General features: G+C 50.7%; 1 protein-coding gene across 6 annotated transcripts in view; it reads left to right on the forward strand.

Moving 5' to 3' along the window:
- The window catches only part of LOC129557971 (protein Shroom2-like), a 150281-nt gene that overhangs the window by 92081 nt on the left and 33584 nt on the right, over positions 1 to 24616 (forward strand). For all 6 annotated transcript variants that reach the window (XR_016036999.1, XM_088834512.1, XM_088834513.1 and 3 more), the window contains exons 4-5: positions 1592 to 3794; positions 5034 to 5131. Coding sequence is in view for 5 of the 6 variants with exons in the window: in XM_088834512.1 (XP_088690638.1) it covers positions 1592 to 3794; positions 5034 to 5131 (2301 nt within the window). In the remaining variant the exon portion in view is untranslated. The remainder of the gene's footprint in view (positions 1 to 1591; positions 3795 to 5033; positions 5132 to 24616) is intronic.

The following is a 24616-nucleotide window of genomic DNA, read 5'->3' on the forward strand; positions in this document are numbered from 1 at the left end:
TGAGCTTTCAGTGATTGGCAGTCCTTTTGCAATAGTAACATGAACAATCACAAATCACCATGAGAAATAATAATGAAAAAATTCTGAAATACTGCAATAATTTAAAAAATGTGGCAGAGTGAACGGTGTTGGGGAAAATGGCACCTATAGGCTTGCTCGATGCAGAACTGCCACAAACCTTCAATTTGGGGGGCAGGGAGGAAGCAGCATCAGTGAAGTGCAGTAAAGTGAGGAATGCCTGTAATTTAATATTTGGGTTTTGCAAATATAATCTTATCTCCGAACTTGCCTTTTTAAGTTGAAGATCCTTCTCTTTTGATGGCCTTCCTTGTGCTAGCAGTGCATAGCATGAATTATTTCATGCACTGAACTACAGGCTCACGAACTCCTTCCGCAAGGGGCCAGATACACTTTCTAGCTGGCGGGCAGGTGTCTTTGGCAGCTTGGAGAAGGAAATGGCAACCCACTCCAGTGTTCTTGCCTGGAGAATCCCAGGGACGGCGGAGCCTGGTGGGCTGTCGTCTGTGGGGTCGCACAGAGTCGGACTCGACTGAAGCGACTTAGCAGCAGCAGCAGCAGCTCTGGCTTTGGAGCCCTGCACACAGCCATGACCGTGTTCCCCTCAAGGTCTATATTTATGAGCACTGAAATTTGAATTTCAGATCGTTTTTATGGATCACGTGGTACTCTTTGAATTCTGCCCGCTACCCCCACTGCTGCTGCTAAGTCACTTCAGTCGTGTCCGACTCTGTGTGACCCCATAGACAGAAGCCCAACAGGCTCCCCCGTCTCCGGGACTCTCCAGGCAAGAACACTGGAGTGGGTTGCCATTTCCTTCTCCAATGTGTGAAAGTGAAAAGTGAAAGTGAGGTCAGTCAGTCACGTCTGACCCTTAGCGACCCCACAGACTGCAGCCTACCAGGCTCCTCCATCCATGGGATTTTCTAGGCAAGAGTACTGGAGTGGCTTGCCATTGCCTTCTCCGACTAGAATACCTAAAAGCCATCTTTAGCTTTGTGGGCTGCAGTTTGCTATCCAGGATACTTCTGCATGCTGCGGACTTCCGCCCAGCCTGTGGGCGTTGCCTCCAGAAGTGTACTGCAGCATTGAAGGTTTTCTCTTTGGGAAAAGGCATCCAGTGGGTGGGACTCTGACCCTTTCAGCCTGCCTCGGAAAAGCTGCTCTTTGAAATGTGAAAAGTTAGATGCGGTGTGCTCACCTTCCCTGGGCTTCCCCCTGGTGACTCAGGTGGTAAAGAATCCACCTGCGAATGCAGCAGATGCAGGTTGGATCCCTGGATCCGGAAGATCCCCTGGAGACGGAAATGGCAACCCATTCTGGTATTCTTGCCTGGAGAAACCCATGAACAGAGGAGCCTGGCGGGCTACAGTCCATGGGGTCGCAAAGACTGGGATACGGTGCGCATACTCATATTCATCTTCCAATCCAGGGATCTCCATGGGGGAAGAGTGGTTAGTGCGGGTGATGTCTGCTCGGGGGCTGCTAAGCGTACACCGTCTCCTCTTGCCCTTCCCTCCAACCTGGCCCTAAAGGCCCCCTCTGTTGCCGGTGGTTTCTTCTCCTTTCCTAGCTCCTCCTCTCAGGACCTGTCGGGCGGTGCCTGGGAGCCAGCGAACCTGCAGCGCACCTCCGACCACTTCAGCTCGCTGGGGAGCGTCGACAGCCTGGACCCATCCTCTCAGCCCGACCCATCGGGGCGCCTCTCGGCAGCCAAGTCCAGCAGCAGCATCGACCGCCTGGGCAGCGCCAGCAAGCGGGACTCGGCTTACGGCTCGTTCTCCACCCGCTCCAGCACCCCGGACCACACCCTGCCCAAGGCGGACGCGTCCTCGGCCGAGAATATCCTCTACAAAGTGGGCCTGTGGGAGGCCTCCGCTGCAGCGGACAGCCGCCCAGGCCTGACGGCCGGCGACCCTCAGGGCGCCGAGGAGCCCCTGGGGTGCTTCCCGCCCCGGGTCCCCGAGGACGGCCCCGAGCCCAAGCTAGCTGCTTGCGGGCGGTCCAGCTCCGGGCCCGTCTGGTATGTTCCAGATAAGAGACGAGCCCTTCCGTCCCCTCCCCCGCCGCCTCCCCCGCTCCGCCGCGACAGCTTCGCTGCCACCAGGAGCCACGAGCAAACCCAGGGCCCCGCGCTCTCAGCAGACGCGGCCCCCACGCAGCCCTCGCTGGGCCTGAGCCGCGCGCAGCCCCACGGTGGCGACTGGAGGAGGCCCGAACCCGCTGATCAGCCGTCGAGGCCGGCGCGTGGGGGCGACGGCCGGAGAGCCGCGAGCTCGGGGTGCACGCCAGGGGCGCACGTGGACTGCGGGTGGCCGGCCTGCGACAGTGGCGCGCGAGCCCTCCTGGGGGCCCCCAGCCGGCTGCAGGCTTCTCTCTCGAGCACCGACGTGCGCCGCCCGCAGCCCTCGCCCGCGTGCCAACACCCGCGCCACTCGAGCGATGAGGGCCCCTGCCTCCGCGAGGGCCCCAGGGCCGCCACGTGGCTTGGGGAGCCCCTCCCCGCTGACCGCCTCGCGGACGACAGTCCTGCTGCCATTGTTGTCGGAGGGCCGCGCGCTGCCGACCAGAGGGGCGACTGTGGCGCGCAGAGCCGCTACTACTGCGTGATGTCCAGACCCGGTCCCCAGTGGGGCGCCCCGGTCCCCCAGCCCCGCTGCTACCCGTCCCGGCTGGAGGGCGCCCCAGGCGCACGGCAGAGAGGCAGTGTGGAGCCGGTGGACAGGGCACCCGAGGACCCAGCGGGGGCCGGCCTCCTGGACAAACTTGGCAGGAAGAGGGTGGCGGGCAGCTTGGACGACTCGGGCGGTGCCATCTGCCCCCTGCAGACGCCCATGCTGCACTCGCTGAGCCGGGAAAGGGCGTGCCCGCCCGAGACCCGCCACGAGGACGCGGCGCCGGCGCCGCCCGAGGCCCCGGCGGGCAAGCCCCTCCGGAGGAGCGACCGCTTCGCCACCACTCTGAGGCACGAGATCCAGCAGCGGCGAGCCAGGCTGCAGAAGAGCCGGAGCACGGCCACCTTGGCCAGCTCCGCGGAGGAGGACGGGGAGGAGGAAGACGACGTGGAGACCGAGGCGCGCGGCCCCGGGGCGCAGCCAGTGGGTGCCCCGGGGACCGCCTTTCCCGGAGGCACCTATAAGGACCACCTGAAGGAGGCGCAGGCCCGCGTCCTGAGGGCCACGTCGTTCCGGCGCCGCGACCTGGAGCCCAGCCTGGTGGACCCGGAGCCGGCCCCCCGAGTCCGAGAGGGGGCCCCAGGCGCCGGGCCGCCCTTGCGCACCGCCGGCAGCGGCAGCGCGCGCATCGGGAGCCGGAGGCGCTTCACCGCCGAGCAGAAACTGAAGTCCTACTCGGAGCCCGAGAAGATGAACATGGTGGGGCTGGCGGGGGACCAGTGCCCCGTACCCTCCGACGAGACGGTGCTCACCTTTGCCGACAGGTGGAAGTTTTTTGAGGAAACCAGTAAGCCCGTGGGCTCCCAGTCCGGGCCGAGGCCGGCGCCCTGTGGCTTCCCCAGGGAGAAGCCGGAGATGCTGTGGACAGCGGGCCCTGGAAAAGACGGAAAGGCGGGGAGACCTATCCAGCCACAGCGGCTCGGCACCTTCGCAGAGTATGAAGCCTCCTGGAGGGAACAGAGGAAAGTCCCGGAAGCCAGGGGTGCCGGGAGGTACCACTCCGCTGACAACATCCTCGACGTGGGTGTGGACCAGGAGGAGAGGCCGCAGTACGTCCACGAAAGGTCCCGGTCATCGCCTTCCACGGACCTCTACAAGCAGGTAAGCATCCTGCGGGGGACCAGACGCAACCCCCCCTGACCCCAAGGCACAAATGGGACACCCACGGAATAGCATGGCCCGGTGTCGTGGTGACTTGTGTCCTGATGTCCAAGCATTTCTGTGTTCCAGGCTCAGCCAGTATATCAGCTCCTGTGAGTGGTACCTGGGGACCAGGTCCACACATTCATGGCAGTTGCAGGTGCCCTGGTTTCCCCCACATCTCGAGTTCCCAGCCTCATCACTAGCTAAAGCTGTCTTCCCCCTTGATTAGCTTGCTCTTGATACAAAGGGAAAGAACTGGGGGAGACAATAGGAAATGGTTACATTGTCCTCTGAAATGAAAAGGGATGTTTTATGCCCACCCTTCAGACGACACATGTTAGACATTTTTCAAATATTGTTGTCATTTCGTAGTTCTACTGTCCTTGTTTGGTTTTTGTTTTATTTTGTGGGGTCAGACATTTTTGCTGTTGGGCAAGTGTAAACTGAAAGTGCAATGCTTTAAACTATTGCACTTTCCTTAGGTGTGTTGATGGTGAAAGCTGACGTTAAGCTTTCTAAAAAACCTCCGTGTCTGTATTGATACTTCATGGTTCATAATCAGTGTCCCTCTCGCTGCCGTTTCCACTCCTTCCATCTGCAGGGGTGTATTTCAAAGGAAAGATTTCCTGCGGCATCCGATGGAGGCTCTTGTAAACAACAGAACCAGTGATCACTTTGTTACACACTTATGAACGTGTGTGTGCGTGTGTGAAGAGAGGCGCTGGTTTCTGTGTGGCCTACCGGTACAGAAAGTCCTGTGGACACAGGGCGTGTGTGTCCCCCGAGATGGTGCCCTGTGCCACGTGACCTCCGAGAATTCCATGTTCTCGAGGTCAAGAGTCAGCTGCCAGACTCCAGGTTCCAGGGCTTGAGCTTTGACTGCGGTGAACCGTGTGACCAGCAGTGTTTTGATGTGACTGGGTGAGGTTTGGGAGCCACTCTGTCGCACAGCCTTCCAGCCCTCACGTAGGAGTCCTGCTTCCTGCCGGGGAGCCTGAGGGGTCTGTGGTCTCCTTGAGTCATTTTGACGAGGGCTGGGCTGACGGGTTCCCAGGCCGGCTGACCGCAGGCCACGTCACCCAGTTCGTGGGTGCTGGAACACAGGGCGCGCCCACAATGAGGGGGTTCATGATCGCAGAGGTTCTCGGGGGGCAGGCCGCTTGATGACTGGCTGTCCTGTTGTGCCACCCTTGGCAGGACGCCTCTGTGGAACCTCGACGGCAAGTGGGGGACCCCGGGGAGCACACGGAGCTTTCTTCGGCGGCACGGGCTGAGGACAGAGGCCCCACCCCAAGGTAGGAGAATCTTGCACTTGGGGTCAACTGAGGAAACATCTTGCAGGGGCAGGTGGGCTGCTTTACGAGGGGGGTGAGGGCTCGGTTAATGTGGTCGGGCGTGTGGTTTCGGCCAGACCTGAAGTGGCCGGTCACCAGTTGGGGTTGCCTGAGGCCCCTCACCACTGCCGGTGGGACCAGCAAACCCAGGGCAGGGACACACTGAACAGCCCTCCTTATGGAATTTTTTTGGTTCATCAGACAGCTGCTGTGTTTTGTGTGCAGTTGAGTTCTTTCTGATGACAGAGAAACCCAGTGTGATGGGCTTGAATGGAATGCTTTATGCAGAACAGCAAGCTGAAGGGACCCTTTAACGACTAGGGAGCAGCTGGGTTGCTGGCTGGGGAATCCAGGTTGCCTGGAAGGATTGTTAAAAGGATGGGGGTTAGGCCTTTTTTAATGAGTTCATTTTGAGCTTTAAAAATAGAAATCAACTCGGTCAGCTCCCCCGGAGCAGGTCAGATCATGAAAAAATGGGCTTGCCGCAGCGTTAACATGATTATGTGCCCAGATTCTAAAATGTGTCTGGAGTAGCCGTCTTCCTGCAGTGAGGGTGGAATTAGGTGAAATACACACCACTGTGTGGCCCCTCATCCCTGAGGATCGCAGGAGAGGGCATTGCAGGTCACTGCAGGAGCTGGGCTTTAACCTTGTTTGCAAAACGGCTGATAAAAGGGTCTTCCCTGGTGGCCTAGTGGGTAGGACACGGAGCTCACAGTGTGCGGGACCTGGGTTCCATCCCCTGTCAGAGAACTACATCCTGTGTGCCGCAGTTGAAGACATGGCACAGCCAAATAAATATTTAAAAAAACAAAACACTGTTGGAGAAATAGAAGCCGATTTGTGCACGGTAGGGTCACTGAGTGCAGATCTTCCTGTGCCTTGAGGATCTCTGGGGGTTGATGAGCTGCTCGGATTGAAACATCAGCCTCAAAATTGAAGGCTGTGTCGCAGAAATGACCGAGTTGAATGTAGGCTCTTGCCAGCCTGGTACACCGGGGTCTTGTTTCATGTGGCTCTAACACTGGCTGCTGCCAGCATCGTACAAGGGTACGGTGGCTCGGAGGGGGTGGGCATGGTGGTCTGTGTGTGCTGGTGGGGACGCGGCAGCCGTGAGGGACCCACGTGCAGAAGTGAGCTGCACAGTTGGGGCTCTGTGACCCTGGATTCTGAGCAGATCACATGCGGAGCGCCAGCTGTCATCTTGATCAGAGCGACTCCTGGCTCTGCTGCAGTCCCGAGCGTGCCGCATTGCGGGGAGGCGGGGGGCTGCTGCGGGCAATCCTGCACACGTGGGAGGGCTTTGTTCCTGCACGACAGCACACGCGGGTGGGCTTCCCTCCTGCCCTGGCGTTGGCCTCGGGCCTTTAAACTGCAGAGCTCTCACTGCTTGCTGCACTGGTTGGACTTCAGCTCCTCTGCTGTGCAGAGTCGTAATAAATGGCTTCACTGTACATGGGGGGGGGGAGTGTGTGTGCGTGTGTGTGTGTGTGTTACAGTCAGCAGCTAAGGGGTGAAGAGGCTGGGGGTGGGTGACGGGAGATGGTGGTGGGAGAGAGGGAATCATGTGCTTTGTGTATCACAGTCTTGGCTTCTGGCAGGCTGTGTGAGTGGGTAACCACTCCGAGGGAGTGACTTCCAGAAGCTTTCTGCTTTTGCGCGACCAACCCAGCAATTTTCAGAATCATCCTGTGGGCTTTTAAAGAGCAGCATGACTCAAGTGAAATTCTCGAACGGGAATGTCGAAAAGGCGGGGTCAACTGCTTTTGGAGAATGTTTTATTTTCTGAAGTAACTGGACAGAGAGAGTGCCCTCAGAACATTTAAATTTGAGAATAAAATCCAGGCCAAGGGACTGTCCTTTGAGATCTATAATGCAAAGATTTAAAGATGCCCAGTGTTTTGCATTAATTAGTGTAAAACAGTCTGTATAAGGGCTTCCCTGGTGGCTCAGATCTGCCTGCAATGCGCAACACCCAGGGTCAATCCCTGGGTTGGGAAGATCCCTTTGCAAAGGACATGGCTACCTGCTCCAGTATTCTTGCCTGGACAGTCCCATGGACAGAGGAACCTGGCGGGCTATATTGTCACAGAGAGTCGGACAGGACTGAGCAACTAACGCCCTCTAATTGCTTATCTATTAACCAGAACACTGTTTTTTGTTGTATTTATTAGAGTTCTGGAAGAGTATCAAGATAATTATTCATGTAAATCAAATTGACAACTTAAAAAAAAACTTATATTGGAGTATAACCAATTGGGCTTCCCTGGTGGTTCAGATGGTAAAGCGCCTGTCTGCAATGCAGGAGACCCAGCTTTGATCCCTGGGTCGGGAAGATCCCCTGGAGAAAGAAATGGCAACCCACTCCAGTATTCTGGCCTGGAGAATCCCATGACGGAGGAGCCTGGTGGGCTACAGTCCACGGGGTCACAAAGAGTCGGACACGACTGAGTGACTTTACTTTCACTGCAGCCAGTTAACAATGTGATAGTTTCAGGTGAACAGGGAAGGAAGTCAGCCCTACATATCCATGTATCCATTCTCCCCCCAACTCTCCAAATTGAGAGCATTTTTCTGAGGTTCAAAATTCTGGTTCTGGATCAAGTAGGACAGACGTTCCTTCCTCACAGGGACTCCCAGCGTAGGAGGGAAGGAAAGACACCCATGCTTAAAACTGGTGCGATGACGCATAACTGTCCACTTTTTTAGTGTTACGTGGTCGGACAGGACTGAGCAACTAACACCCTATAATTGCCGATCTGTTAACCAGAGCATGAATGGAGGTGGGACTCAGCTCCTTCTGGATCGTGGCAGAAAATGATTGTCCGTTGGCACGACCCCACTGCCGAACTTATATTGATTTTAGTTGACCCGGCAGTAAATGAAGCAGCAGGCTCTCCTTGCTTTTTGGAGCCGAGACATCAGCATGTCAAATTTGGTACCATGAGCTTGTTGACCGCGAAAGAAAGAAACTGAAGCCGCTCAGTCGTGTCCGACTCTTTGCGACCCCATGGACTATAGCCCGCCAGGCCCCTCCATCCAGGGGATTCTTCAGGCAAGAATACTGGAGTGGGTTGCCATTCCCTTCTCCAGGGGATCTTCCCGACCCAGGGATCAAATCCTGGTCTCCTGCATTGAAGGCAGACTCTTTACCGTCTAAGCCACCAGGGAAGTTGGCCGCTATCATGTGTTAAACTCTTGTGAGATAGCTAAGCTTTAACCACGTTGGATTCTTGCCCCTCACACATGAGAGCCTTGTAGAGCAGGGGGTCACCAACCCCCAGGCTGGCTACAGACCATATAGGAAGCCCCCATCCCTCTCCCTCAGCCACAGAGCAGGAAGTTGACCAGGAGAGGGGAGGGAAGGACCAAAGCTTTATCTGTATTTACAGCCCCATCTCATCGCTGGCATTACTGCCTGAGATAGCAAATGATGGTGTCCCTGAAAGTATGTTTGAGACAACTTCAAATGTCCGTACGTTCCGGATTCAAGTCAAGGCGGAATATCCTGAGATTGCCACAAAAGCACTGAACAGCCTGCTTTTGGAACAGCTTCCATTTCCATCTTTGTGAAGTTGGGTTTTCTGCAGTGTGTTGTGTGTGTACTCAGTCGTATCCGACTCTTTGGGACCCCATGGACTGCAGCCCACCAGGCTCCTCGGTCCATGGGATTCTCCAGGCCAGAATACTGGAGTGGGTAGCCTGTCCCTTCTCCAGGGGATCTTCCCAACCCAGGGATCGAACCCAGGTCTCCCGCCTTGCACACAAATTCTTTACCAGCTGAGCCACCAGAGAAGCCCAGTTATGGACGAGACTGGACGTAAGCAGCACCCTTCAGCTGTCTGTATCTCCCATCACTCCCTCAGATGGGACCATCTAGTTGCAGAGAGACAAACTCACTGCTCCCACTGATTGTACATTACGGTGAGTGGTGCAACCATTTCCTTATTTATCACAAGGGAATTTTATGGTACAAGTATTTCCTTTATTTATCACATGGGATCATTAGAGAAAAAAAGTGCACCATACATGCCATGTGCTTGAATCATCCAGAAGCCATCCCCATCCCCACCCCTACCCTCACCCCCACCTCTTGCTATGTGGGAAAAATTGTAGAGGATTCTGTTCTGGGAGGTTCCGCAGAGTATTCCTGTGGGGTGGAGCCCGGTGCTGTGGCCTCAGTCCTCAGTCCCACGGACAGAGGAGCCTGGCGATCAACAGTGCGTGGGGTCCGAGAGAGTCAGACACGACTGAGTAGCTGACACTTTGCGTTTTACATCTAAGAGCTGTAAAAATGAGGAAACTCGACGTATTTAACAATATTGTAAAAAGCCTCTCATTGCATGTGTTTGCGTGCAGATACTGCCCGGGACAAACAGATCCGTGGAGACACAGGGGAGGTGGGTGAAGGTTGGGGGGATGGCCGTCTGTCCCAGTGCTCTGGAGCTCCTGTGGGGGAGATGGAAACGTTGTGGAATGAGGTGGTGGTGATGCTACCCACTGCTGTGAATTTACTAAAAGCTGCTAAACCAGACACACTGCCAGAGGGTGAATTTTGGGGTATATGAGCTTTTTGAAAAATCTCAGTTTTTCAAATCACATCAATGCTGGAAATCCACAAAAAAAATTTTTTTTTTTAATATAAAATAAGGTTATGTGGGAACAGATTTGTGGTAACAGAGGGGGTCAGTGTGGGGAAGGAAAGGATTAGGGGTTTGGGGTTAGAAGATGCAAACTATTCTATACAGCGTGGCTAAACAAGGTCCTGTTGTAGGGCACACAAAGAAAGCTGAGCACCGAAGAACTGATGCTTTTGAACTGTGGTGCTGGAGAACATTCTTTGAGAGAGTCCTTTGGACAGCAAGGAGATCCAGTCTGTTGTAAAGGGAGTCAGTCCTGAATATTCATTGGAAGGACTGATGCTGAAGCTGAAGCGCCAATCCTTTGGCCACCTGATGTGAAGAGCTGACTCATTTGGAAAGACCCTGGTGCTGGGAAAGATTGAAGACAGGAGGGGAAGGGGACGACAGAGGATGAGATGGTTGGATGGCATCACCGACTCGATGGACATGCATTTGAGCAAGCTCCGGGAGATGGTGAGGGAAAGGGAGGCCTGGCGTGCTGTGGTCCATGGGGTCGCACGGAGTCGGACATGATTGAGCAACTGAAATGAGCTGAAGTCTGCTTTAAGAGGCTTGAGAAGGCTGAGCTGTGCTAACACCATTCATTTGCTCATTACATACATCTTCACTGTAAGTTGCTGCTGCTGCTAAGTCACTTCAGTCGTGTCCGACTCTGTGTGACCCCATAGACGGAAGCCCACCAGGCTCCCCCGTCCCTGGGAGTACAGGGAGCTGTATTCAGTATCCTGTGGTAAACCATCATGACATAGAATATGAAGGAACGTATTTATGGGTATAGCTGAATCACTTTGCTGTACAGCGGAAATTAGCACAGCATGGTAAATCAGCTGCCCTTGAATACCGTTTTAAAACAAAGACTGCGTACTAACGCATATGTATGGAATTTAGAAAGATGCAAATGATAACCCTGTATACGAGACAGCAAAAGAGACACAGATGTATAGAACAGTCTTTGGGACTCTGTGGGAGAGGGTGAGGGTGGGATGGTTTGGGAGAATGCCATTGAAACATGTATATTATCATATGTGAAACGAATCGCCAGTTCAGGTTCGATGCATGTTACAGGATGCTCGGGGCTGGTATGGGGGGATGACCCAGAGGGAGGATAAGGGGAGGAGGGAGATGGGAGGGGTTTCGGGAGGGGTAACTCATGTGCACCCGAGGTGGATTCATGTCAATGTATGGCAAAACCAACCAATATAATGTAAAATAATTAGCCTCCAATAAAAAATAAAAATTAAAAAAAAAAGAATCACACACAAAAAAGAAATTATATAAATACTTACCTTGAATCTAACTCTAGCTTAATAATTTATTGTTTGATTCAAATTTGAAGTTAAACTTTGGATTTACAGTGAAATTATTGGTATGGCAATGCTGATTGTAATAAATCTATAATTTGATGAATTTGTATATTTACATCTATAAGCTTTCTAATCAAGAAAGGGCTATTAATAGTCAGGTTTGGAGGGAGTCAAATATTATACATGGATATTTAACTGTGTGAGGGATTGGCAGCCCTAAACCTTGCATTTTTAGGGTTAATTGAAATTGTAGCAATTCATTCAAACAGACGATCAGGAATTATTGTTTTCTACAACAGAATTACCTTTTAATATGAATATATGTCATATAGTGATTTATATCAATGTTATATATTTATTGTGATGGTGGGACTCATAATTTAACCCTTTCTGGCAGTGATAGCAAAGGAATTCTCATTCATCTGCCGAAATACCATGAAACACCACTTTAGGTAATTCACAGAAAAATACCTTTAGGAAGAGGTGCTTCAGAGAAAAATATTATTGTTTAAAGCATTCTTTAATACATTTAAAGCAATTTTCCAGTAGTCATATATGGTTGTGAGAGTCGGACTATAAAGAAAGCTGAGTGCTGAAGTTTTGATGCTTTTGAACTGTGGTGCTGGAGAAGACTCTTGAGAGTCCCTTGGACTGCAAAGAAATCAAACCAGTCAATCATAAAGGAAATCAGTCCTGAATATTCATTAGAAGGACTGATGCTCGCGTTGAAACTACAATACTTTGGCCACCTGATGCAAAAAACTGACTCACTGGGAAAGACCCAGATGCTGGGAAAGATTGAAGGCTAAAGAAGAAGGGGATGACAGAAGATGAGATGGTTGGATGGCATCATCGACTCGATGGACGTGAGTTTGAGCAAGCTCCAAGAGTTGGCGATGGACAGGCAAGCCTGGAGTGTTGCAGTTCACGGGGTCACAAAGAGTCGGACATGACAGAGCAACTGAACTGAACTGAAAGCATTCTTGTATATTCATTAATCTCTTCCATTTTTATTGTATATCTTGCAGGGAAAGTGAGAACGGCTTTGGGTTTAGAAATAAGATTGAATTCTATCAGAGACATGGGCTCTCTTTCAAAACAGAGAAAGTTATTTCCATATCACTATTACCCTATTTGTAAAAATGGGGATAATAATAGTTCTCATGTAATTATTTTAATGACTAGCTTAGCACCATACCTGACATATAGCAGCCAATTTCTGCCTTGAGTTCACAAATTTAGCAAACTGCATCATGCAGTGAACACACTTGGGTGTTTTAATTAAAAGTAAATATAGCCAGTCCTCACAGTTTCAACGTATATTATCCACCTCCTTTGCTTGGTCTGTTAAATTGTAGTTGGGATTTTGCTCACGTGAATATTGTATAGTTGGTTTGATGAAATGCTATTATCTCAAGTTAATCCTCTGTATGGGATTTTCATTCTTGTCACGAATAAACTCTGTGGGATTCCTGCTCTTCCCCTAAAAAAAAAAAGACTGCAATAAATGCTGCTTTTCACTCATTAGATTGTCACACGTTTAATCCAGCTGAGACCAGGTGTTCTGTGTAGATCAGTAGAATTTCTATGTATTGATGGTGAGCATGTAAATTAGTTACACCCACTTTGGTATAAAATTTCTGTTGGGAGGTTAGAAACAAATTAAAAAAAAAAAAAGAAACAAGATTGTGTGTGACTCCAATCTGAGAGTCTCGGCTCTAGCTCAGAGGTCAACAAGGTTTGCAAAGGATCAGACGGTAAACACTTTGGAACCCTTGAGGAGCTCAGTGTTCCCGTCATGCCGACAGCTCTGCCGTTGTGACCTGGGAGCAGGCGTGGACGGTCCCTGAAGGGCTGGGTGCGCCTGTGCTCCCATAAAGCCCAGACAGAGAGGACTTGCCAGCCCTGGGACTTGGCCAGGGGGCTAAAGGATGGGGTTCAGTGAGGACCCTTCCTGGACGGAAGGTGGGGCCCGTGTGGTCGTCCGTCCAGATGTTTCTGACGTTGTTCTGTGCAATGTTGATAGCCACGCCTCTCATCATTTTCATTTCACTGGTCTCTGGCTCGGTTAACGTGGCTGTGGCCCGTTCACAGCAAGGACATGTAATAAGACAGCGGAAAGATGCTGAGAGTGGAACCTCCTTTCTGGGATTCACAGACCATAAGGTCTCCGTTCATGTGGAGTGAACTTGGGTATGGTTTGAGGCTTCACCAAGCTCGTCTGAGGGGCTAAGATCAGAGAACAGTTCCTTTGGGATGTATGTGTGCCAGGGTGCTTACCATGTTCTGTTCTCTTCTTACTTGTGGACTTTCCAAGGGCACACGTGTCTTATCAGGTAAAAGCAGATGTGTGTTCCACTTATTACAGGTATTTACAACTTTGAGTCTTAATGGCGTTAGCCACGCGTAAGCTCTGAGCATCTTATATGCCTGATAAGTTGGCCTCATTATAGGAAACATGGGTGTAGGAAAACCCGATGATAAACCTTAACATGATAAAAATACTTTCTCTTTAGAAATCATTCATTGAGGGTCTTCTCTTAAAAATGGATTTCCTAGTGCAGAAGCAGCTGCCAGATTCTGGTTTCTAATATGAAAGTGAAAATGACAGTCGTGTCTGACTCTCTGCAACCCCATGGACTGCAGCACGCCAGGCCTCCCTGTCCATCACCAACTCTCGGAGCTTAGTCAAACTCATGTCCATTGAGTTGGTAATGCCATCCAACCATCTCATCCTCTGTCGTCCCCTTCTCCTCCCACCTTCAATCTTTCCCAGCATCACGGTCTTTTCAAATGAGTCTGTTCTTTGCATCCGGTGGCCAACATATTGGAGTTTCAGCTTCAGCATCAGTCCTTCCAATGAGTATTCAGCACTGATCTCCTTTAGGATGGACTGGTTGTATCTCCTTGCTGTAAGGGACTCTGAAGAGTCTTCTCTGACACAACAGTTCGAAAGCATCAGTTCTTCAGTGCTCAGCCTTCCTTATGGTCCAACTCTCACATCTGAAGGTGACTACTGGAAAAACTGTAGCTTTGACTAGATGGACCCTTGTCGGCAAAATGATGTCTTTGCTTTTGCATTAAAAGATCCAGGGCTCCTTGGAGGAACGGGCTGGGAGTATACAAAATGAAGTCTGCAGTGTGTTGTGCCCAAAAAGTAAGGAAGTACACACACGCGCACACACACTCTCTTCTGTGCGTGCACACACACACAAAACTGCTGTGAAATCAAGTGGTACATAAAGAAGTGTATAATATATCCCTGGGCTTCCCTGATGGTCCAGTGGTTAAGAAGCTGCCTTGCTGTGCTGGGCACACAGGTTCGATCCCCAGTCCGGGAACTAAGATCTCACTTGCCATGGAGCAACTAAGCCTGTGCGTCGCAGCTACTGAGCTCTGGAGCTCAGGAGCCCTGGAACCTGTGATTGACAATTATAGAAACCACTAACAGTGAGTAGTCCACGTGCCCTAACTGGAGAGTAACCCACACTTGCCACAGCCAGAGAAAGCCCGTGCAGCAGTGAAGACCCTCAGTTCAGTTCAGTTGCTCAGTCGTGTCCGACTCTTTGCGACCCCATGAATCACAGCACGCCAGGCCTCCCTGTCTGTCACCAACTGTCGGAGTTCACTCAAACTCAGGTCCATCGAGTCGGTGATGCCATCCAGCCATCTCATTCTCTGTCGTCCCCTTCTCCTCCCACCTTCAATCCTTCCCAGCATCAGAGTCTTTTCCAGTGAGTCAGCTCGTCTCTGCACAGCCAAAAATAAACCAAGTTTTGAAATAAACATTAAAAAAATAATAATAAATGATCCCTGAGTCCACACCAATAGACATAAGTGATAGTACTTTAGAAGTGGAAGAAAGAGATCTGTACAGAAAAGTTCTGAATCTCTGTAGGTCTTCTGCCCTTGGGGGGTGGGATGAGGTACATTGAGGAGAGTAGAGCCCTTCTGTCTTATACTTCGGGCTGCATTTGGTGAGCTCCTTCCACAGGGGCCGGGGTGAAACGGTGGGGTGAGGCCGTGTGACCGCAGAAAAGCTGGTGTAGCTAACCCGGCCAGCTCATCCGTAGAGATCATTGTATTGACAGCATGGTCCTTGTATTTGAGGGTAAGAAGGACGTTTCATTTCTGTGTTCTCCAACTCCTCCCGCCCCTCAAATCCACAACTCCTGGGTTGGTCGTCAGGACAGAAACATCAGACAGATCCCAGCTGAGACATTCTGCAAATGCCTGCACGGTCCTTCTGGAAACTGCAGAGGGCCTGGAAAACAAGGTTGGTCTCACAGGCTGTCGTTTGGATGGGAGGAGCCTATGACTGGTGAATGAAATGGGGTGTCCTGGAACATGGAGAGAATAGTAGGGGAGAATGAGGAAAGTGTGAATACAGGGTGGACTCCAGTTAATGCACCAAGACGGGAGTTAGGGTAAGGAGAAGGGGACGACAGAGGATGAGGTTGGTTGGATGGCATCACTGACTCAGTGGACTCAGTTTGAGTAAACTCCTAGAGATAGCAGAGGACAGGGAAGCCTGGCGTCCTGCAGTCCCAGGGGTCGCAAAGAGTAGGACACGACTTAGCAGTTTAGTCAGATGTACTAATGGCAGTTATGGCAATTGTACTAATTAGGGCATACAATTATGGCAAACGCACTAATGTATTGACAGCAGAGGAAACGGGTGTAGGGAACCTTCTCCTCTTGTAATTTTTCTGTAAATCTAAAAGCATTCCGAAAGGAAGTATTGGAGTAGCTTTCCTCACGGCATTTCGAGTTAGCTTGTAAATGTCAGGTGCGAACCTCATTTATTTGGCTGCACCAGCTCTTAACCACGGCACGTGGGATCTTTAATGGGGGGCATGCAAACTCTTAGGGGCGGCATGTGGGATCTTAGTTCCCTGACCTGGGATTGAACCTGGGTCCCTTTCTTGGGAACGTGGAGTCTTAGCCCCTGGACCGCCCAAGGAAGCCCCCAGGAACACACCTTTGGGAGCAGTAAGTGTGATGGAGTCCCTCTCAGCCGCCAGGCTTTTCCTGGATGCCTGTTAATATGGACGGCCTTGGGTTCTGCTCTGAGATATGCGGCTGGCCTTGGGTGGATGGTGCCCTTGGGTAGTGATGGGTCCTGGGCTTGGTAAAATAAAGCGTGGAGATGAAAATCAGTGTGCAGGGGCCTCCCTGGAGGCTCAGTGGTAAAGAATCCACCTGTCAATGCAGGAGACACGGGTTCGATCCCTAGCCAGGCAGATCTCACGTGCCGCGGAGCAGCTAAGCCACAACTATTGAGCCAGTCCTCTAGAACCCAGGAGCTGCAAGTGCTGAAATTCGTGTGCCCTAGAACCCATGCTCTACAACAAGAGAAGTCACCCCAATGAGAAGGCCACATGCCACAACTAGAGAGTAGCCCCTGATCACTGCAGCTAGAGAAAGTCTGCAGCAATGAAGACACAGCATCACCAAAAATAAATAAAATTACTTAAAAAAAAAGTGTGAAGACTATGGGCTTTGGGGGCAGAAAATAGGTTCAAATCTACTCTGTTCTTTTCCGTGTGGTTACATAAAGCCAGCTAAGCTTGCTAATAACGTTCCAATAACTAGTCTTCCCCAGAACATGGCTTCCCTAGTGACTCCATCAGTAAAGATCCGCTATCGGGGTCCAGCCTCGATATGGCCCAGGGTATCCTCGGGATGAACGGCGTCGGCGTCAGAGAGAGAGAGAGAGAGAAAAAGAGAGACAGGGGCTGATGATTCCTTGGTTTACGCTGGAAACCAGTAAAACCCCAGCATGGGGTTTGCTCTGTTTACGTAGGCCGCAGGCGCCCTCTCGAATCACTGGAGGCACCCCACCAGGTCACCCCCTCGAGTGGGTCTTAGAAGCCCAGGCAGATAAGTAAACTCAGAGGGCCCAGCGCTCCAAGGATCTCAACCAGAAAAAGGAGAATAGAGAAAAGGATGGAAAAAGAGAAAGAACGACACGGGGAGACCAAGCTTCAGTGAGCAAGGCCCAAAACTTTATTTTCCAGTGTTGCTTTTATACCCTAAGTTATGCGCATAAGAAACAGACAAAGGGAGGTATAGATTCACGCCAAAATCGCGTGGGGTCAACAGTCTTGACCCTTATCAGGATCAGGGCTTATTTTTGTGTATCTCGTGATAAAAGTTTTTAGGTGGTTTACATTATCTTCTGGCCAGGGGGCCTGCTAACAGTTTTATGGCCCTCTTCTCCTGACAATAGGTTAGTTAGCAAGTAAAAGACTTTTCTTTTAAGGTGACTTTCCTAAAGTTAGGTGCATAACAAAGTTACATTCCTATAAGGCACCGGTGTAGTGAGCTGCAAGAAAGGAACTTATTAACTTAAGATCTGATGTGGTTAAATCAAAGGCTACTACTTATATTCTCTATATGTGATTAATATATTTCCAAGGATACAATAGATAGAGGAAACTTTGCAGCAAGCATTGATTCAACAATGAAATCTTTTTTAGTACTACTATAATGATTTTAACTTCTGCAACAGATTCCTGTATTTTAGAATATTAGGCTTTCTGTCCTTGCATGGCTGGGAGGCTATAAACAGTCACACTCATAGTTGTAAGAGCCCGGACAAACTTGTCATGCAAGTTAGAAAGCTATCAGAAGGGCTTGGATTGGAACACTCCTATTAAGCCGAGGAGAACTTTTAAACTACAGCTCTGAATTAATGTTTTCAGAGAAAGGTGGTTGGGGGGAAGCCCCCGTAAGTATTAGAGGACTTGGTAAGAGGCGTAAGATAGTAAAGCAGTCAGATTCCGGTTTTCTTTGGGGTAGATGCTCAGGTAAGTCCAGGGGGCTCCTCGAGTCCTGATTAGCCTTTGCCCGTCAGGCCTCTTCCCCAGTTGACCTTTGCCACGGGTAGGATTTCCCTCGCTGGCTCCCGGCAATCCGCCTGCCGATGCAGGAGGCCCAGGTTCGATCCCTGGGTCAGGAAGATCCCCTGGAGAAGGAAATGGCAATCCACTCCAATAGGCTTGCCTGGAGAATCCTATGGACAGAGGAGCCTGGTGGACGACAGTCCAAGGGGTCACGAGAGTCAGATGTGACTTAGCGACTAAACAGCAACATGTAAACCGCAGAGTTCCCAAATATTAACTTTTATATTCAGCATCTGCATAGACTTACTTCACATACTTGGTTGCCTTGTCAGCATCAGAATTCTTTCATGCCCACCTGTCTTTAGTTTGCTTCCTGATATTTGTGGCTTGCCTCAGCAATTCCCAACTTACTGTGACATTAGGACATTCTTTGAGTGGGTGAATTCTATTTTATTAAAATTTAATGGGGGTGAATAGCATACTTACTTAATACATTATTTGGCTTCCCTTGTGGCTCAGCTGGTAAAGAATCCGCCTGCAATTCAGGAGACACTGGTTCGATCCCTGGGTTGGGAGGATCCCCTGGAGAAGGGAAAAGCTACCCACTCCAGTATTCTGGTCTGGAGAATCCCATGGACTTGATAGCGGCAAAGAGTCGGATATGACTGAGTGACTTTCACTCACTAGTATGCTGGCCTGGAGATAAACATAGCAAGGACCTTCCTTGCAGATTTATGTAAAAGTTTGATGTGTGTAACAGCAATGCTGCTGCTAAGTCACTTCAGTCGTGTCCGACTCTGTGTGACCCCATAGACGGAAGCCCACAAGGCTCCCCCGTCCCCGGGATTCTCCAGGCAAGAACACTGGAGTGGGTTGCCATTTCCTTCTCCAATGTGTGAAAGTGAAAAGTGAAAGTGAAGTCGCTCAGTCGCATCTGACCTTTAGCGACCCCATGGACTTCAGCCCACCAGGCTCCTCCATCCATGGGATTTTCTAGGCAAGAGCACTGGAGTGGCTTGCCATTGCCTTCTCCGGTAACAGCAATAGAAGTGCCTAAGATCAAGCAGGTGCAAAAAGAAAGTCACTTTTAGTTAAAATAGCCATATGTGTGTGTTAGTCTCTCAGTTGTGTCTGACTTGTTACAACCCTATGGACTCTGGCCCACCAGGCTCCTCTGTCCATGGAATTTCCCCGGGCAAGAGTACTGGAATGGATTGCCATTCTCTTCTCTAGAGGGGATCTTCCCAACCCAGGGATTGAACTCGGATCCCCTGCACTGCAGGCAATTCTTTACTGTCTGAGCCACCAGGGGAGCCGAAAATTCAGGGGATATGGCAAAGTGCTGTGGGTTGTTTGTTTCAGTGAGGGAGAGTGGAAAGTTAATTGGGGTACGTTTTGAAGAGGTTGAAGTGGGTGGCGAACCTTGGACCTGAAGGGTAAGAAGTGCTGGGCTGGAGAGGGTCAAGGCAGTCTGTGTGGGAAGGGGCTGTTAGGGACCCTGGTTGGGGGCACTTCTTGTGTGTTTGGGGGGGTGGTGAGCACCCAAGGTCTCAGGCTGCCTGGGGAGGGTGGTGCAGGGACTTTAAATACAGATTGTTGTGAAGGGATGGGTTGGGGAAGTCAGGGTCAGCCTGTGACCCCTTGGTGGTCTGCACACACAATGCCTTCTAGGCAGTAAAACTTCCGGAGACACTCTTGTTACTTGTTCTGATCGCGTTCCTGCTGAGTGTGTAATAAACCCCCAAAACACAGATAGATTCGAAATGGGCTATTGAATGTTGGCTTTGGTATTTTTTCTTTTCAACTTCATTGTTCCGCCTGACCTTAAGGTTGTGAGATTGAACGGGCACAAGTTAGAGGATATAAGGCGAGTGGCCAGAGCTGGAGCTGCATAACAGGCAGGCTTTTTTTCTTCCCTGTTTCCTATCACTTTGAAGTGATAAAAAGAGGAGCCAGGCTTTCGGGGTTTGGCCTCGGGATTTGCCACTGAAGTCACTGGGGAGCCCGGAGGCCCCCCGGGTTGCAGTCGGAGGGAGCCTGCGTGGACTTGCCCATCGCGAGGCGGCAGCGGACGCAGTCGGGCGGCCGGGCGCGCTGGCGGCGGGCGGAGCGCGGGTAAGCCAGCCGGGTACTCCCGCCACCCCCATCTCCGGGCGTCTGCAGGGCAAGGCTGCCTTCCAGGCTTGCAAGCTGCTCGCGCCCCTTTTGTTCTCCTGCCTTGAAGAGCAAGTTGCCAGCTCGGGGGGTCGGGGCCGGAGTGGGGGGAGGGGTGGGGGTGGGGTGGATCTGGGGGAGACCGGCACGCGCTCTCCCTGCGTATCGTTCTGCCCGATGGTTAAATCGTGCAGATAGGGGGTGCAGGGTCCGGTGGAGCTCAGACTGCGTGCAGGCACGTGAGCCTGTACTGTGTGTGTATGTGTGTGTGTATGCGCGCGCCAGTAGACACGTGCGCTCTTGGGACTGCACTGCTGACAGCGAGCAGGGGTGACTGGGAGCCCTTGGCATTGGTCGGGGGCGCGCGCCTCAGTGGGATCTGCAGACCTGCTTCCCTAGCCCAAGGGTCCCCACGGGTCCCCCAGGAGGCTGGCGGAGGGCTCCAGCCCTGCGTGAAGATGCTTGCTTGCTGTGCCCTTTTTTCTTTTTCCATAACAGCGAGAAATAAGCATTTTCACAACAGGAGGCTTTGAATGTGGATGGAGAAAGGAAATGGTGAGTCAGCCACAGCAGAATGGGGGTGGTTAAGGCAGGGAAATCAGATGTGCATGTTGAGTCATGAAAAAAAATGCTTGGTGGGTGAATTCGCTCCTAGCCTGCTGACTGCAGTGAAAAACATATAATGTAAATAGACCTGAGTGCTTGAGGTTGGTTTTGAGCATTTTGCAATGATTGGATTTGTGCTCTTGTTTGTTTGTGTCCATCGAGAGACATGCAGTCTTTACCGCGTTTTGCTGCATATGTGCCGTGGGATTGGGTTTTTTTGGGTTTTTGTTTTTTTTCTGCCTTTTTTATTGTGATAAATGAAAGGTGTTACCAATTTTGGCTGTATTTCTAAGTGATTGAAACGGTTCTGCTTTGCTCAAGCACACTTTGGTGTGTGTGGCGGGAAGACGCCGTTTTCACAGAGAGAAACTGCCGCAGTCTGGGTCTGCAGGAACCGACTCCCCTGGGTGGGAGTCTTCTTGAAAGTGGATCATGCCTGAAGTGGCGGTCATGCCTAGTGAAGCGTCGAGGGGAAAGGGGGTTTGGAGGGAGGTTTTCAGAAAACTACCTGGCAGCCTTCATAACAACCTGCTGCCGTATACATTGTCTGAAGACCTACACGATGAATGAAGGGAAAATGATATGTTACCTTGGCATAAAATACATAAAAGATCGGGTCGAGTTGTGATGAACGGTATAGACATAGTTTCTTTTCCCTTGGAAACCAGAATCTTGGAGGGTGTATATTAGAAATATTTATATATATTTATCATTACGTTGCAGAAGCATATTTTCCGGATGCTAGAAACTTGGACGTCTCTGTGCTTCTTTCTTTCAAGCGTAATGGAGAGACATTTCATCCTTTAAGTCTCTCTCATGTGTAAACACACAGACACAGACACGCACACAGACACACACACACAGACACACACACACAGGCGCACACACGCACACAGACACACACACAGGCGCGCACAGACACACACACACACACACACACCCCTAACAAACATATACCCCTTACAGAAAAGCCATTTATTAAAGGAGTATTAGCATATATATCATACCATGGGTAAAATAGCCACCATATAACACAAGGAGCTCTGCTCGGTGTTCTGTGATGACCTTCAGGGCTGGGATGGGGGATGTGAGGGAGATTCAGGAGAGAGGGGATCTATGTATACACGTGGCGGATTCCTATTGTTGTCTAGCAGAAGCTAATACAATGTTGTGAAGCAATTATCCTCCAATTAAAAATAATTTTTTTTAAAAGGAGTGTTAGAAATGGCCATCCATGTGGGTGTTGACCATACAGGTTGGATGAGGCTTGTCCTGCCCAGCTTGGGTGACACGTGACCCTGTAAATGTATGCCGACGGGGTGGGTGTTTGGCATGAACTGACTGTTCTTCCAGCCGCATTGGGGTTTTGCAGGTTGGGGAAGCTAATACTCCGTGTGGCCCTCAGCATGCATTTGCTTTACTCCTCACTGCCTTGATTTCACCTCCTCTTGTACGCATGAAAATTTAGCAAGCTGTCGGTGGGGAAGCACTAGAAACAAAGAGCTGGCGTGATGTGTCCGCCAGGGTGAGCCTGCCTCTCCCCGGTCCGTGGCTATTCGTGTTTTCCGACTTTCCGTCCAGTAGGTTCAACAGACAAGCCGATTCTGGGAGGGCCTGTAGACGTCCCTGGATGTCTCAAGAGAGCCCGAAGTTAGGTAGTTTTTCACCTTTAAAGACTCTGAGAATCCTCAGGATTTTGTTCCTTAAAGGTTCACAAAGGCTTCTCACCTGTATATCTTGGACCTCACAATGTGGACTACATGTTCACTTTATAGGAAGCAAACGGGTGCTCAAGAGAGTAGATTCACACAGCTTCTGTGTGTGTGTGTGTGTGTGTGTTTAACTTTTTATTTTGTACTGGAGTATAGCTGATTAACGATGCTGTGTTGGTTTCAGGCGGACAGCAAAGGGACTCAGCCATCCATATACCTGTATCCATTCTCCACCCCCAAACTCCCCTCCCATCCAGGCTGCCACATGACCCCGAGCAGAGTTCCCTGTGCTGTCCAGCAGGTCTTTGTTGGTCATCCATTGCAGTGTGGATTCACACAGCTTCCTATTGGGAAGTCCTCGCCTGCCTTGTGGCTGGACGTTTGTCTGGGTGGGGGTTCCTGTTGGCTCCTAGTGCGTCTGGTGATGAAAGGTTCTGCAGACCAGCACAGCGTGTGTGTCGACCTGTATCGGATGCCAGACCTGCTCTCTCCCTTGCTGTCACGTCTTCGGGGCCAGCACACCAGCAGTACAGTGCGGAGGAATTGCCACGTGGGTTTCCGGGGCAGCGAGACAGATGCGGACACCTCTTAGGCAGGCTGCGAGGCTGCGGACACAGGTCCCAAGCCCGCGTGGATGTGACCTTCTGTTTCTTCATCCGTGAAGTAGGGAGTTGGGGTTAAATGATTTCTGAGGACCCATTCAGCCGTGATCATTTTCGATTCTCAGGGAGAGAAGCCAGGAGCTTAAATTCCCCTTACGTAACACATTCAGATCCGTGGGTTGTCTTGTTGTGGTCATTTGCTACCGATATCCATGTGGGTGAAGACTTATATCTCACACACACACAGACTTGTGTGTGTTATTTTTGAGATCCGTTTATAGATAAAATGGGCTCTTGTCAGCAGACTTGCCTTTTCTGTCTGCAAGAGGTGCTTGATGCATTGGAAATGTGCTTGCCAGATACACCTACTTAGGTGTTCTGTGATCAAGTTCAGTTCAGTTCAGTCACTCAGTCGTGTCCGACTCTCCACGACCCCATGAATCACAGCACGCCAGACCTCCCTGTCCATCACCAACTCCCGGAGTTCACTCAAACTCATGTCCACAGCGTCAGTGATGCCATCCAGCCATCTCATTCTCTGTCGTCCCCTTCTCCTCCCGCTCCCAACCTTTCCCAGCATCAGACTTTTCCACTGAGTCAACTTGTTGCATGAGGTGGCCAAAGTATTGCAGTTTCAGGTTTAGCATCAGTCCTTCCAATGAACACCCAGGATTGATCTCCTTTAGAATGGACTGGTTGGATCTCCTTGCAGTCCAAGGGACTCTCAAGAGTCTTCTCCAACACCACAGTTCAAAAGCATCAATTCTTCGGCGATCAGCTTTCTTCACACTCCGCTGCTAGCAAATAAAGTTCTCTTGGGTGCAGCTTTACCTGCCCTGTGTTATGTAAGGACTGTTAAAATCCAGCCAGTGGGCTCTTAAACATATTTGGAGGCCATTCAAAATAAAATAACAGTGGGGCTTCCCTGGTGGTCCAGTGGTTAGGATTTTGCCTTCCAAGGCAGGGGGGTGTGGGTTCCGTCCCTGGTTCAGGCAACTGAGGTTTCACATGCCTTGTGACTCAGCCAGAATAATAATAAAGTGTGCAATTTTTTTAAGTAGAATAACTGGAAATTCAAGGAAAGTAACGCGTATACATACAGACACACCTGCACATATATGTATACACACATGCATCTTATATGTATATTCACACACGCGTGTATGCATATGTAGTCGTGCAGCTCGTGCACACATAATACATGTAATTGACAGACATAGAGGAATAAAGTAAAAGTTTCATATACAATAAATATCTGAACCCTATGGAGTAAATAACCTGCTTCTAAATATGGTTCAGCTGAGTAACAATCAGACAATATTCTGAGATATGGTATTTTCAAAATTTGGGGTCACCTGCATTGTGCTAAAAGGGAGACGCGTAAAGCAGAGGGTTTTCTCTTCATTTACAGAGATGCTAATGCTATTCTGAAAGTGAAAGTATTAGTCACTCAGTGCTGTTTGACTCTTTGTGACCCGGTGGACTGTAGGCCCCCCGCTAGGCTCCTCTGTCTAGTGGATTCTTGCCAGGCAAGAATACTGGCATGGATTGCCAATCCCTTCTCCAGGGTATCTTCC

The sequence above is a fragment of the Moschus berezovskii genome, chromosome Y (assembly GCF_049115385.1).
Source record: "Moschus berezovskii isolate FMDL1 chromosome Y, NW_MosBer_1.0, whole genome shotgun sequence".
Classification (NCBI taxonomy): Eukaryota; Metazoa; Chordata; class Mammalia; order Artiodactyla; family Moschidae; genus Moschus; species Moschus berezovskii.